Below are 14,765 nucleotides of genomic sequence, written 5' to 3'. Positions count from 1 at the left end.
GCTCCCATATATATATTTAACCGATTTAATGTAAACGGTCCCTATATATCTTTCGATTTGCACGAAATTTGGTACAGCCTAATCATTTAGGTCTAGAATGATGTCTGCCAAGTTTCGTAAAAATCGGGCCAGATTTATATATAGCTCCCATATATAGTTTCGTCCGATTTCATGTAAATTGTGCCCCAAAGTTCCTATATATCTTTCGATTTGCACGAAATTTGGCATAACGTATTAAATTGAGCCTAGAATGATGTCTGCCAAGTTTCGTGAAAATCGGTCGAGATTTAGATATAGTTCCCATATATATTTTCGTCCGATTTCATGTAAATGGTGCCCCAAAGTCCCTATATATCTTTCGATTTGCACGAAATTTGGCATAACGTACTGAATTGAGCCTAGAATGATGTCTGCCAAGTTTCGTGAAAAGCGGCATAGATTTAGATATAGCTCCCATATATAGTTTAGTCCGATTTCATGTAAATTGTGCCCCAAAGTCTTTATATGTCTTTCGATTTGCATAGTTTCGTCCGATTTCATGTAAATGGTGCACCAAAGTCGCTATATATCTTTCGATTTGCACGCAATGTTTCGTGAAAATCGGTCCAGATTTATATATAGCTCCCTTTTATTATATATTGATTTTAAGTAATTGGCGCACCAGGGAACCAATAGGAAAAAGACGTTCTGAAATTAGTATAATCTAACCGGTGACAAGTTTGTTTGAAATCGCTTAATATTTGGATAGAGCTTCCATATATATTTTCGCCAGATTTCAAGTAAATTGGGCATCCAACTCCTCATGTTAGTCAGATTGACATCAAATTTTGCACAACGTACAAAATTGAGCATAGAATGACGTAGTTGCGTTTTCTAGAAGTACAGACATAGCCCAACGGAAGAAATAATAAGATGGGCAAAGTTTGGATGAAATCTAAAATTTTTTGAAACGGATTTGGTCCAAAGAAACATGGGGGTCTAGAACGCCATACATTGTAAAGTGTTTGTTTCTACCACACCTTCGTCACTTCTCACGACAAGCTATCAAGGAGAAAAAATAAATATCAATAAATGTAGGTGCCAGCTCTGTTCTGATGTGTTATAGAGAGAAAAATAAATTTTATGAGTAATCTTTATTGCTTTATGATAAAAATATGGATATCTGTGTTGGATTTGGCCATTAAATGTGTAATAAATGGAAAATGCTTAAATGCTTATTAAAGCGATAAAAACACTATGGAAAAATTTATTTAAAGGATTTTATAGGAAATTTAATAAAACAATTCAAAGGATATAAAACAATTACAATATATTCTCAGATGAAACAAATGTTGGCAATGTTCAAACTTACTTACTTTGCTTGTTACAGAACGGTTGTTCCATAAGCCGAGCTTAAAAAGGATTTCCAAGCGCACGTTCCCAGATGTTATTTTCTACTTGGCCTTTCCATCTGATTCGTGTCCTACCCTTTCTACGGGAACCATCAGTTGGCTCGCTTTTATATGCCCTTTGAGCTGGGGCATTCCCATTCATTCGCACAACATGGCCAAGCCATCGTAGTCGCTGCAGCTTAATACGACTGACTATGTCGATGTCAGCGTATACATTTTAAAGCTGGTGGTTCATTCGATGCTGATATTCATTGACGACGCAGATCGGCCATAGATCTTTCCGAGAAATTTTCTTTCGAACACCCCCATAGCTGCCTCATCTGCTTGCGTCTTGTAAAGTATGAGTTTGGTCTGGCGGGAGGTGGCCTTGTTTTTAAATTGCTTTCTTAGACCATAGAAGCATCTGTTGACCATCATAATCGTTCTCCGAATTTCAAAACTGGTGTCATTCTTTTTATTTATGGCGGAACCAAGGTATATAAAATTTTTAACTACCTCGAAGCTGTAGTTCTCAAGTTCCACAGTTGGTCCGAGTCTACTGGACGTCTTGCACGTTGATACCACCAGCTTAGTCTTCTGCTGTTTACTGCCAGACCCACTTTGGCAGACTCCTTCTCAATTTGCTCAAAGGTGGGTGTTACCGCACGTAATGTCCGACCCATTATATCGATGTCATCGGCGTTGGCGAGTAACATGTGTTGTTTGGTGTACAGAGTGCCATTTCAGTTCACCGTTGCGTTTCGTATGACCTTTTCCAGCAGGACGTTGAAGACATCACACGACAAACTGTCACCTTGTCTGAATCCTCTTTCCGTATTGAAGGACTCCGATAGGTCCTTTCCGACTTTAACTGCTGACCTTGTGCCACTTAGAGTTATCCTGCATAGCCACATTAATTTTGAAGGAATGCCGAACGTAGACATGCCTTTAAACTCCTCTGAACGGATGGAGCTGTCGAATGCGGCTTTATAGTCAACGAATAGTTGGTACCTGCCGATGTGATTTTCGTGGGTCTTTTCCAGGATTTGGCGCAGAGTGAAAATCTGGTCAATGGTTGATTTGCCAGGTCTGAAGCCGCATTGGTATGGTCCAATATTGTCATTAAACATTGGCTTCAGTCCTTCACACAACACACTGTATAGCACTGTATATGCGATGGGAAGAAGGATAATTTTTTTATAGTTGGCACATATCTTGTCTCCTTTTTGTGCACGGGACATAGGATGCTGAGGTTCAAATAATTGGGCATACATTCCTCTAGTCAAATTGCACTAATCAGCTGGTGCATGCTCCTGACCAGCATCTAACCACCAGTCTTGAATAGTTCGGCCGGTAACCCGTCGGTTCCTTCTGCTTTATTGCTTTTATGACCTCATTGCTTTGTTGCTTTTATGACCGAATAATTGCTTTTATGACCTCATCTTGGCTAGGTGGTATACACTTTATACTATCATCTCTTATTGGTTCTGGGGTACCTTCTTCACCGCCACTATTTGATACCAGAAGCTTTTCAAAATGCTCCTTCTAGATCATCAACACGCTGTCTGTATCTGCCACCAGGTTTCCTTCTTCATATTTACAGGAGGATGTGCCTGCACTAAAACCGTCGGTTTGGTGTTTTACTTGTTGGTAAAATTTTCGGACTTCATTCTGACTCCTGTACATTTTGATTTGCTCACGCTTACGTTTTTCTTGTTCTTTCTTTTTTTCTGAAGACGCGATTCTCCTATCTCCTTTTCTCCCGAAAATTCTCCATCACATTACGTCTTGCTACTGTCTGTTGTCCTATACGCTGCGTTTTTCAGATTCAGTGCTTTCGTCAAGCAGGGGGGGGGGGCGGCCCCCCTGGGCTCCCCCCTGCGTACGTCCCTGACCCAACGTCATGTCTCTAGGATTTAGTTAAGTGGATTTAAATCAAGACTTTTTTGTAAAAAAATTAGAACATTTTTACATTACACCAAGATGAGTGATTGACCTAAAATTTATGAAAATTATAGCGATGTATGCACTCAGAGGTCTGCACCCGATCGTAACGAAATTTTCTGAATGAAGTTTTAGGATGACAACTATAGTCTTCGGTGATATTCGGTTACAAACATAGTTATCGCTTCACAGGTCATATTTATGATCTAAACACAAAGAAATTTGTATGGGTTATGAATGTGTGCATGTTTTCTTTAGGAAGACAGGGTGTAAGAAGTTGTCAGCATATGAAAGCAAAAATTTGGAATTTTATAATTATATCAATTGCAATGGTAGTTGAATTGTAAAGTATTAAATCACAAGATAACGATGACCACGGTCCGTTAATTCTTCGCATAAAAGAGCAAAACGACACATAAAATACATAGAACTATAAATACTACACGAAGTGCACATTCAAGACAGTCGGACCCTTATATGGACGGTACGCAAAAACATGGAACTACTCTGCTAACTGCAAACCAAAATAATTGTTATCACATATACATATAGTTAGTCTGATTGAAAAAATTCGAATGGGATCTTCACCATTTGGATGGAAATGGCTAGGCAAAAACCAAACATACCAATTTTGCGAGTGCAACATTACACTTCGGATCAAAATTGAGTTCAGGACAATTTTCATTGCAACTCTGATCATGTAGCTCATCTCGAAAGAGAATCCTAACAGACGTCACGTTTTTTGAAGTACCATTAACATGAAACTAAACATGTACTAAAAGTCGGACAAAAATATATATAAAAGCTATATCGAAATCTAAACCGATTTCATCGAAACTTGTCACAGGTTAATTTATACTAATTTCAGTATGTTTTGTGCATATCGGCCACATTTTGTGTCCTGTATAGAAGATCTATCCAAATCTGAACCGATTTTAAAACTTTCCACACGCTAGGTTATTTCAACGTCAGTTCGTTGTGCATAATTTAGTTTCAATCAGCCTAACTTTGGGCCTTTGGGGAACCATTTACTTAAAATCGGACGAAACTATATATGGGAGCTATATCTAAATCTGAACCGATTCCTGCAAAACTTACCACACGGTAGGTTATACTAATTTCAGTACATTGTGCAAAATTTTGTAGCAGACGGCCAATCTTTGGGGCTTTGGTGCACCTTTTACTAAAATGGGACGAAACTATATATATAGGAGCTATGTCCAAATCTATACCGATTTCAACAAAACTTGCATACATTAAGTTGTAGTAACTTCATTATGTTGTGCACAATTTTGTGCCAATGGGACCCACCTTGGTGCAGCATTTATATACAACTTCTAGGTTATACTAACTTCAGTACGTTGTGCAAATTTGTATCAATTTTGTGTAAAATCGGACGAAAATATATATGTAGAAGCTATATTAAAATCTGAACCAATTTCAATGAGACTTGCCAGAGATTAACTTATATTAACTACAGTTCATTGTACAAAACATTGTCCCTTTAGTGGACAATTTACATAAAATCGGAATAAAAAATATATAGAAGCTATATCTAAATCTGGACCGATTTTCACGAAAATTAACACACATCTTTCTATGCCTAATTCATTACGCTATGCCAAATTTCGTGCAAATCGAAAGATATATAGGGACTTTGGTTCACCATTTACATTAAATCGGACGAAAATATATATTAATTAATTAAATATATAAATTAAATTAATTCCTATTTATTGTAATTCGCGAATGTCTTGACAAATGGTTAAACACATTTTTTTTTTTTTTTTTGCATACTAGTCAAATCACATTGAAATACGGTTTCATAATCGCGAAAAACAAATAAAAGCATGAAAATGTCTGAAAATAAAATAAATTGGTTTTTGAATTGCCACAACATGTTTTTTTTTTAATTTTTGTTTTTTCTTCTAAAACATGTGACGATTTCTTCTACAAATTCTTTTAGATGATTAGTAAATATGGTTAGATTCCATTGTTAAGAGTTTTGACCTTAAAAATTACCTAATATATTGTACTTACTGTATATGAAAATTATCAACATTGAAAAGCATACAGTTCGCGTATTCGTTGAAATCTTTTGATGCGCATGCGGTTTTCGTATAAACAGAATCAATTTCTTCCAATAATTATGAATTTTTCGAGGTTTCATTTAGCGGCCAAGGTGTGCCGCTCGATGCACTTTACCATGCAAAAAACTTAGAAATGGCTAAAAATGACAGAACGTGCATACGATTTTTATGCACATCTGATTTCAGTAATCTCCAATGAAAATACCCAAAAGTACACCTATTTTAAAAGAATTGGTTAAGAACCGCGGATGTGCCGCCACAATCAATTTTGGATAAAATACGCATATTATTCGCGTATCGATATATTTTTGACCTGTTTTCACACATCCGCCTATTTTTATATCCGCCGTTTTATTGAGCGGAATTGAAAATGGCTGGGCTCATTAGATCTGGCACGTAAAAAACTAAAATCACGCGGGGTTCAACGGCATTTGAATGGACATTCTTAAATTTAGACTAAAAAAATAGGTTTTTTATAAAAATGTAGGCAACAAATGTTCGTCTTTGGAACCCGATTGCAAAGAAGCTACGGTGAGCACATTCATGAGATATACACTAAACGAAGCATCATCACGAGTTCTATAAACCTATAATCAGTTTAGTCCATTATCTGGATCATGAGAAAAATTCAAAAAACACCGAAAATCCGGCTTCAAAATGTCAGCATCCGTTTTGGGTGGATGTAGTGATTACATCAAAAAATCATACATTAGGACCATATTGTCCATGGGGTATTCTTCAACTCAGTCACTGATCACATGTGCGTGCGTTGTGTAGTTTAGCCGCAAATCAGGAAAGAATACAAAAACACTTGTTGGCTTCAACACATTTTCACCCAGATTTTTACATTACCATCACCACAGCATCCACGCAACTTATTATTTATTACCAATATTTTAAGATTTTGACAAGAACACTTCATTTTATAGAAATTAATTTAAATTATATGGATTATGTTCATATTTCGCGAGTTATATACTTGCAAACCTCAGTTTAAAGGAATTTAAAAGATTTTTGTAATTTCCCATATGGGAGCTATATCAAAATCTGGACCGATTTTCAGGAAACTTAACACACATCATTCAAGACTCAATTCATTACGCTATGCCGAATTTCGTGCAAATCGAAAGATATATAGATACTTTGGAACACCATATACATTAAATCGGATAATATATATATGGTAGCTTTGTCTAAATCTGAACCGATTTTTTCCCAATTTCAATAGGGTTCTTCCTTGAGCCAAATAAATGTCCTATGCCAAATTCCATCCGTTTCAGATCATAAATGCGACTTGTACTTTGTTTACAATTTAACAGACAGACGTACGGACGGACATGCATAATTCTACTTAAAAAGTGATTCTATACATATTCTCAAAAGGAACGATGTGTATATCTCGTTTCCTTTTGCCGGCAAGAACCGGTCCTACATACAAAATTTCGTGAAGATTGGTCCATACCTGTGGCCTGTATCGTGTTTACAAATTATAATGGACAGACGGGCGGACACACAAGTCTAGATCGACTCTGCTAATCGAGATATGACGATAGGTATACTTAAAGGTGGGTCTGGGACCAATATTTCGCGGCGTTACAAACTTTTGGGCTTGCACAAAGCTATGATACCCTGACAACATAGTTGTGTAGGGTATAATTATAGCGATATATGAACTCATAGGTGTGCACCCGAATGAAGTTTTAGGATGACAACTATAGTCTTCGGTGATTTTCGGTTACTATTTATGGGATCACATTTACAAACATAGTTATCGCTTCACAGATCATATTTCTGATCCAAACACAAAGACATTTGCATGGGTTTTGAATGTGTGCATATTTTCTTTAAGAAGACAGGGTGTAAGAAGTTGCCAGTATATGAAAGGAAATATTTTGCATTTTATAATTATTTCAAATATATGGATATATATATCAATTGCAATGATATTTGAATTGTAATGTATTAAATCACAAGATAACGATGACCAATTGCTACAAATTTTTTGTGAGGTAACACGGTCCCTTATGTTTTCTCATAAAAGAGCAAAACGGCACATAAAATACATAGAACTATAAATACTACACAAAGTGCACATTCAAGTCAGTCGGACCCTTATATGGACGGTACGCAAAAACATGGAGCTACTCTGCTAACTGCAAACCAAAATAATTGTTATCACATATAGGGGAGAGGGGGGCACCTTTGAACACTTTTTGCTTTCAAGCCTTATAAAATTTTTTATTTTATAATTTTTAGTTTCTTATAAATTTTAACTAATAGGTACATATGTAACCTTTAAAATGAATATACATATGACATACTATAAGCTTGATAAATATATTTCATTACTGTTTTAATGGACGAACTCAAAGTGTTCAAAACTGCCCCCCAGGGGGGCACCTTTGAACAAGGCTTGACATTTTTGAACGACATGGTTTTTTACAGTGTTTATGTTCAAATATGTATGTATTTTATTAATACATATCAGAAATGCATTAATTCATTAAAAAATATATAAAAAATTTTCAAAATTTTAAAAATTTAGATCAAAAGTTATTAAAACATAAAATGACTTAAAAACAAAAATTAATATTGTGAAAAATACAGTTAATTTCGTAATCTTATTAACCGATTTGAAATTTTGAGAAATCGAAGCCAAAAGTTAAAAACTTCTGTTTTTACTCGAGTTTAATGGGCATGTTCAAAGGTGCCCCACCCATGGCATTTTACGGAAATTTAAAATAACTTTTTTTGTAATAAATATATATGAGAGAAAATACATAAGTTATGTTTGAAATGATTGTTGGAATGCAAAAAATTTGTTTGACGAAAGAAAACTATCACATAATTCTTCCTGCGCCCTTACAACCAAATGAATAAAAGTTTACAATCACACTGAGAAAACATGGTCACCCATGCACAAATTTTCAACAACTGGAAAAGCAAGCCAAAGTGGTTTACGCTTATAGAGGACAAGATTGCCATATACAAAAATGTGGTTGCAGGTCGGAAAAATATTAAACCAAGATTTTATGAGCGCTGTTCAAAGGTGCCCCACGTTCAAAGGTGCCCCCCTCTCCCATACATATAGTTAGTCTGATTGAAAAAAGTCGAATGGTATCTTCACCATTTGATGGAAATGGCTAGGCAAAAACCAAACATACAAAATTGACGGCGTTGCCAAATGTATATTTATACTCCACCTTATGGTGAAATATGCAAAATATACAAAGACTCAGACTGAAGTCAGTCTATATTAAAAAAAAAAAAACAACAAATGTTACTTGATTTGAGAGCAAAACCCACTTATTATAAAGACATGTATTTTTTCATTCTGTGTAAAATTTCATTGCAATTATTCCATATTTAATATCTCTATTGTGAGAACTTAACAACCTTAGAATATGAAAAATTTTGTACAGTTTTAGAATATATATTAATACTAGCTGAACCCGTGGCCCTTCGCTGCCCCTACTAAAGTTATTAACATTGGATAGTTAACGTCGAAAACTATTTGTAGGTATTTCGTAGTGTAGTATCAGTAATAATTTCGTAGCAGCCGGTCTAGGTCTTAGTATATTTGATTATATTCAATAGATTACAAATACATTTTTAAATGATCTTTGAATAACGGTGGCAATATTAAAAACAAATTTAGCTTGACTTTTCTAATCAGTTGTAATAGTCCAAACATAAATATATTTTCTTCAATATTTACAGGTTTTTCATTAATCGTTCAAAGACCACTACAATCCTTCATTTACTTTACAGCAATTTTTTATGTCTGTATTCTCAACTATTTCCCCATGATATGATTTGGATCCATTTCTCACTCCGATTAATATAGCTTAGATACCTGACGTATGAATCTTGTTAAGTTTGAGTTGTGCATTTTTAATTGTTTCATAGCCAAGAAAAATTCACATCACATCATAATATTTTTACCGAATCTAGATATAGGATTGTTATTCTTAAGAAAGTCCGAAGATAGGATTTGTGGCGTTTGAGTTAGTAATTTTCTCTATACATCCTCGAAATATATCAACTGAAATGATAAGCCACCACAGATTTCGGTCTTTTATAACTTTTATTCCCCAATCACCATTTCTCTTTTGGATATCTCCCATATTGAATTCATAGTCTTTTTCTTGAATTTTTAAAATTAAAAAAACAACAAAAAACATTTTTTTCACAAATTGCAAATTGTAAAAATTAGAATGTCAAAAATTTTCCATTTCACACAAATGTTATTCCAATATGTAGATAATTTAGAAATGAAAAACAGCAGACGTTAGCGGAATTGTTGAACTGGTGGTTTTTATCATTACTGATAATACATAAAAGGACCAAAAATAATGAGTCGAACATTATCGATTTGGACCAATTTTGTTAATTCCTGGTCACTTAAGATTAGTATGTAATTATCTGCGTGCCATACAAATTTGTGTGAGCCGATTTATTTAAGATATTCAAATATATGCGTAGAAAATGAATATTAGTTCAGAGGTATGATTACTGTTGATTCTATAATTCCTCATTATCGCGGAATTTTCGAAGTTTATTTTGCCTATCTACATGGGTTGGCATGACTTACTGCGAAAATTTCAGTAAAATCTATTTAGCGGTTTTTGTGTCAACAACCAAAAGAGTTTCCATTTTCTACATTTAGATTAATTAAATGCAGTTAGGAGTACATTTTTCCCTATTGTACCGCGCCAATTTTTATAGGGATGATGCGTATTTGCTACCAAGTTACTCAGACAAATTTTGAAGTGGGAATCTGTAACCCTTCATAAGATATAAGCATAGAAAATTAATATTAGTTCAAATGTATAATTACATCCGATGCGATAACACCACATCCACGCGAAATTTTGGAAGTTTATGTAGCCTATATTATTTTCCTCGGATGACATGATGTGCGGTAAAAATCTCAGTAAAATATGTTTAACGGTTTTTGAGTCTAGAAACAAAACATTTGTTATTTTCTATATGAAGATTATTTAAGTGTAACGGAGAGTGAATTTCCACCGATCTTATCTCGCTCATATTTTTATGAATAATGTGTATTCACACCTACGATATACAGATAAATTTTGAATGCGTTATCTGTAACCGTTCTTAAGATAAACGCATATTACATGTTCAGAAAATTTGAGGTATGTTTATTATTGATGCTATAACTCCGCATCCGCTCGGAATTTTAAAAGTTTATATAGCCTATGTTACTTTCAGGGCATGACCCCACATACAGTGTAAATCTCATTAAGATCTGTTCAGCGGTTTTCGCGTCTATCGGTAACATACAAACAAACAAACAAATTTTTTTCTATTTTATATATAGATACCCTCATTATATTGACTTCAAATATTGTTAAAAAATGTCGTCATTGTTCCATTTTAGAGGGTTTTGGCAGCATTTGAAGTAATTTTGGACTTGGGGTTCTTGATGGTAGAGTTTAATCCGGCCGAACGTAGCGACAATTTTAAATCTTTACTTAATTTTATACACTGCGTGTCATAACTATAGACGCACCTTTAATTCAGTTGGTATGTTAGTTGACAAATAAAATGGACCCATTAAGTTATGGTTCACAATAAAACGACCAAAAACACGCATTATTCAATAAAAATAATTAATTTACGGCCTGTTCCACGATATCGAAAGAACACGTTCGCACAACTTTTACACGACAAACAGCTGATTTCCGTTCCACTAAAATCCATCAGAACGAAAATTTGCACGAAAATCAATGCGAACGAAAACGTAAGCGTTTCAGTGTAATTTTGCGTTCCACTATCTTTTTTCTTTCGTACGCATGCGAACACAAATGTCAAAATCAGTCACTTGTGTGTTTGCTGTCGTACGATAACAATTAAGGAAAATCTGTTTTAAAACATAAACATTGCTTAATTGAAAATGGAAACAAAAATGTAAGTAAAAATAATAAATCCAATTTATTATGGGAACAATAAATAATTTTTTTATTTTCTCAATTCCAGCACGAAAAAATCATCAACTACACAGCTGCGGGCACTAGTTGAGTATATGGAGGAGAATCCCGAGTTTGCCAGAGGAGTGCCAATTTTTGGAAGCAGCAGGCAATCCCTGGAGGACCACTGGAAGAAGTTAGTTTTTAAATTAAATACCATGGGTCCTCCTTCCCGCACAATTGCAGAGTGGAAAAAGGTAAGTCAGAAAACTCGGCTTACGATCTATTTGTCTGACCGGCATTACTATTTACAGACGTGGGCCGATCTAAAGTCCCGCACCAAAAAGAAAATTGCGGAAAATAAAAAAGGGCTGCAAGGTACAGGGGGTGGTTTATACCGGTTTGAGTGCCTAACGGAGCTGGAAACAGCAATTGACCGGACACTCTTCTTGTCGAAGTCCGCAGCACCAAGTGGTAAAACTTTTGGCTACGCGGACGAAATAGATTACTGCTTCGAGGCATTGGATACCATCCCATCAAGACCATCCAAGGCCGTAGCAGTGGTAACACCTACCAGGCAGTTCAGTTCCCCAGAATCACATACCCAACAACAACAAATAAACGTAAAAACCTGTACCATCACAACTCAACAATATGCAAAACAACAGGCACAGTCAGCACACACACAACAAACTCAGACACAGTCAGCACACACACAACAAACACAGACCCAACAGCAACACCAACGTAAACAAACAACGTCCCCTCGTCAACACATGGAACATCAAACCGTGCAGAAATCACCCCCATTCAAATGCACATCACAACATAATTTTCCATCCACATCATCAGCAAAAAAACGTTCCAACGTCGGAGAGCAAAAACCTCTTATCCGTCGGCAATTGCGGCTGGTCGAGCAGGCAAATGCAATAGCCAAGGAGCAAGCAGATGCAAGCAAAAGGATGGCTGACGCTGCAGAGAGAATGGCAGATTGTGCCGAGGCCCAAACAAAAATGCTTAAGTCTATAGAAGCAATTCTATCAACTTTTTTGCAAAACAATTCACAAAACAATTAACTATAGTCCTTTTATAATAATTTAAACTAATTTTTTAATTTTTAATTTAATTTATTTTATTTTAATAAAAAATTCTTTTAATTTTACAAATTTATTGCAATTTTTCTCCTTATTGCGTCAGCTCTGCTTTCAAGATCATTATTGTCATCCACTTCGTCTTCCAGATCATCATCAATAACATCACCTGGCGGCTCTTCAGATCGGTAGTGTATGCACATGTTGTGCAGCGCACAACATGCATTTATAATTTGCACTACCTTTGCAGCGTCATAATGAAGGCCCCGAGATCCGATGATACATCGGAATCTGTTTTTTAGGACCCCAAAGCACCTTTCAATGACGTTACGCGCACTAGCATGTCTCTTATTGAATTTTTTCTCGGCGACATCTCTAGGGCTGCGGTAAGGCGTCATAAGAAAGGGCTTCAATTTGTATCCTCCATCCCCTATAAAAAAGAAAACACAAATGTAATTGATGTATTATGATATAAGATGTATACAAATTACTCACCGAGAATCCAAAAGTTTCGTTTTCCATTGTCAAACTCCCTTTGCATACACTTGTCTGGATCACTCCTTTCCCATACAAATGCATCATGGTTGCTTCCGGGATGTCTAGCGTCGACAAATGTTATACGCATTTTATGGTCACATATCTAATTCGAAAAAACACAATAATTTTAAAATCGCTTTACGATAAATGTATTTACTTACCACCATTGCATTTATACTATAATAACCCTTTCTATTATAGTAAAGGGCTTTCAATTCGTCCCCTGGTGACTTGATGCGGATATGCGTGCCATCAACGCATCCAACAATTCCAGGGAACATTGTTCTTTCATAGAAAGCCTCCATTGTGTTGCGTTCCTCTGTAAGTGTCGGCTTTTTTATCCATTGGCCGCAAATGTGGTCCTCAAAAATCTGCAGACATTCCGCAATGGTTCTGCTCACTGTCGACTTCGCTGTTGAAGTCAAGGCTTCGTTCCCTAGATTCTGTTGGTAGCTTCCTGTTGCCAAAAACCGCAAGAATGTGCCAAGTTTTAAATCGGGGCGGATTTGGGTAGTTCTGCAACCGGCCACCCACTTCTCTTCCATCATATCCAAAAGAGCCCGAAAAACTTCCTTCGACACACGAAAATTGGCCACAAACCTAGAAAAAATCATTTTTTATTATTTCAAAAATGTAAAAATACAATCATACTTACTGGTTGTTAGGTACTTCAAATAAATTCGAAGCATCTCTTAAATGCCTCCGTGGCACATTTTGTACCTCCTCCTCATCATCCATAAAAAACAGGGCCACAGAAATATTCATTTTTTTCTTTTTTAAGAACACAAATAATCTGAACACAATCACTAGAAATTTTATTTTGTTTGTTTATTTACAATTTGTTTGTTTACAACTGAACTGTCAGTTGAGACAGAGCCACTGCTGCTTTTTCGCGTTTAAATTAGACATTTGGCGCTTTTTTTTGCCTTATTTCGCGATTAATTTTGCCAAAAAATATTTTGCAACACTGAATCACGTAAGGCTATGCGAAAGAAAGAACGAAAGTTAGTGGAACGCATTCTTATGCGAAAGTGAGTGAGTAGCCTTCGTTCGCACAAATTTTCTTTCGAGATCGTGGAACAGGCTGTTATCAATAATGGGCGGATTTTTAATATGTTCAAAAATTCTATCCATCATACTGCCTATCAATTTTTTTGAATTTTCACAATATAGTTACAAATTATTGCCATTTTGGGAAAACAGCAACAATGAAGGACTCGGTTTTCAGCAGGAAATATAGTTATGCAACACCAGTAATTTTGAAAAAAATAAATTTATCTAATTTTGTGCAGAATTTTTGGTGCGAAACCATAAAGAATAAATTAATTATTTTTATTGAATAATGCGTGTTTTTGGTCGTTTTATTGTGAACCATAACTTAATGGACCCATTTTATTTGTCAACTAACATACCAATTGAATTAAAGGTGCGTCTATAGTTATGACACGCAGTGTATTCCATCCAATATTTATATTCTACCTAAAAATTTAGTAATTTGAGTGCAGTGATTTAGCATAATCTATTTCCCCGGTTATACAAAATTTTCATAAATATATGTATTTATTAATTTTTCAACTATAATAAAATAATAGGCAGCATTTACGCTCCCTGTAATAATTTTTTCCTGTACTGATTTAGGCGATTTAGATTAGGCGAGTTTCCTTGCGGCAAGTCTTTGTTTGCTGAAGAGAGGGGCTAGAAATTGAAAAAAAGTTGCTCGTACAGGCAATTGTCAGGCAATTCGTTTTGTGTATTTTGTTGTAATTTGAAATACCAATCAAAAACGTTGTCAACAAATAA

At 35.4% G+C, this 14,765-nt stretch overlaps 2 protein-coding genes across 2 annotated transcripts; one reads left to right on the top strand and one right to left on the bottom strand.

Annotated features, from left to right (window-relative positions):
* The first annotated feature begins 11,028 nt into the window (after window positions 1-11,028).
* On the top strand, window positions 11,029-12,413 carry LOC133328476 (uncharacterized). The gene is made up of 3 exons (XM_061537041.1): window positions 11,029-11,338; window positions 11,408-11,594; window positions 11,652-12,413. Exons 1-3 carry the CDS (start codon window positions 11,325-11,327, stop codon window positions 12,411-12,413), a joined length of 963 nt encoding a protein of 320 aa, XP_061393025.1. The 5' UTR covers window positions 11,029-11,324.
* A 35-nt stretch (window positions 12,414-12,448) lies between these two features.
* LOC133328475 (putative nuclease HARBI1) lies at window positions 12,449-14,066 on the bottom strand. Its single transcript, XM_061537040.1, has 4 exons — window positions 13,621-14,066; window positions 13,127-13,565; window positions 12,924-13,068; window positions 12,449-12,858 (listed from the first exon to the last, which is right to left on the bottom strand). The coding sequence occupies exons 1-4, from the start codon at window positions 13,728-13,730 to the stop codon at window positions 12,497-12,499; spliced, it is 1,056 nt and encodes a 351-aa protein (XP_061393024.1). The 5' UTR covers window positions 13,731-14,066; the 3' UTR covers window positions 12,449-12,496.
* Between the last annotated feature and the right edge of the window lie 699 nt (window positions 14,067-14,765).

This window comes from Musca vetustissima, unplaced genomic scaffold, assembly GCF_032173495.1.
Source record: "Musca vetustissima isolate MV318-11 ecotype Yass unplaced genomic scaffold, APGP_CSIRO_Mvet_v1 utg77295, whole genome shotgun sequence".
In the NCBI taxonomy this organism is placed as follows: Eukaryota; Metazoa; Arthropoda; class Insecta; order Diptera; family Muscidae; genus Musca; species Musca vetustissima.
This window is presented reverse-complemented; position numbering and strand designations above follow the sequence as displayed.

Bases quoted from the DNA above. Each gene is read 5' to 3' on its own strand.
- LOC133328475 (XM_061537040.1), bottom strand. From the start codon at position 13,730: ATGAATATTTCTGTGGCCCTGTTTTTTATGGATGATGAGGAGGAGGTA. The intron at 13,069-13,126 runs GTAAGTAAATAC...TTTTCGAATTAG, and splicing joins ATAGTATAAATGCAATGGTG to ATATGTGACCATAAAATGCG. The intron at 12,859-12,923 runs GTGAGTAATTTG...TCTTTTTTATAG, and splicing joins ACGAAACTTTTGGATTCTCG to GGGATGGAGGATACAAATTG.
- LOC133328476 (XM_061537041.1), top strand. The intron at 11,595-11,651 runs GTAAGTCAGAAA...TACTATTTACAG, and splicing joins CAATTGCAGAGTGGAAAAAG to ACGTGGGCCGATCTAAAGTC.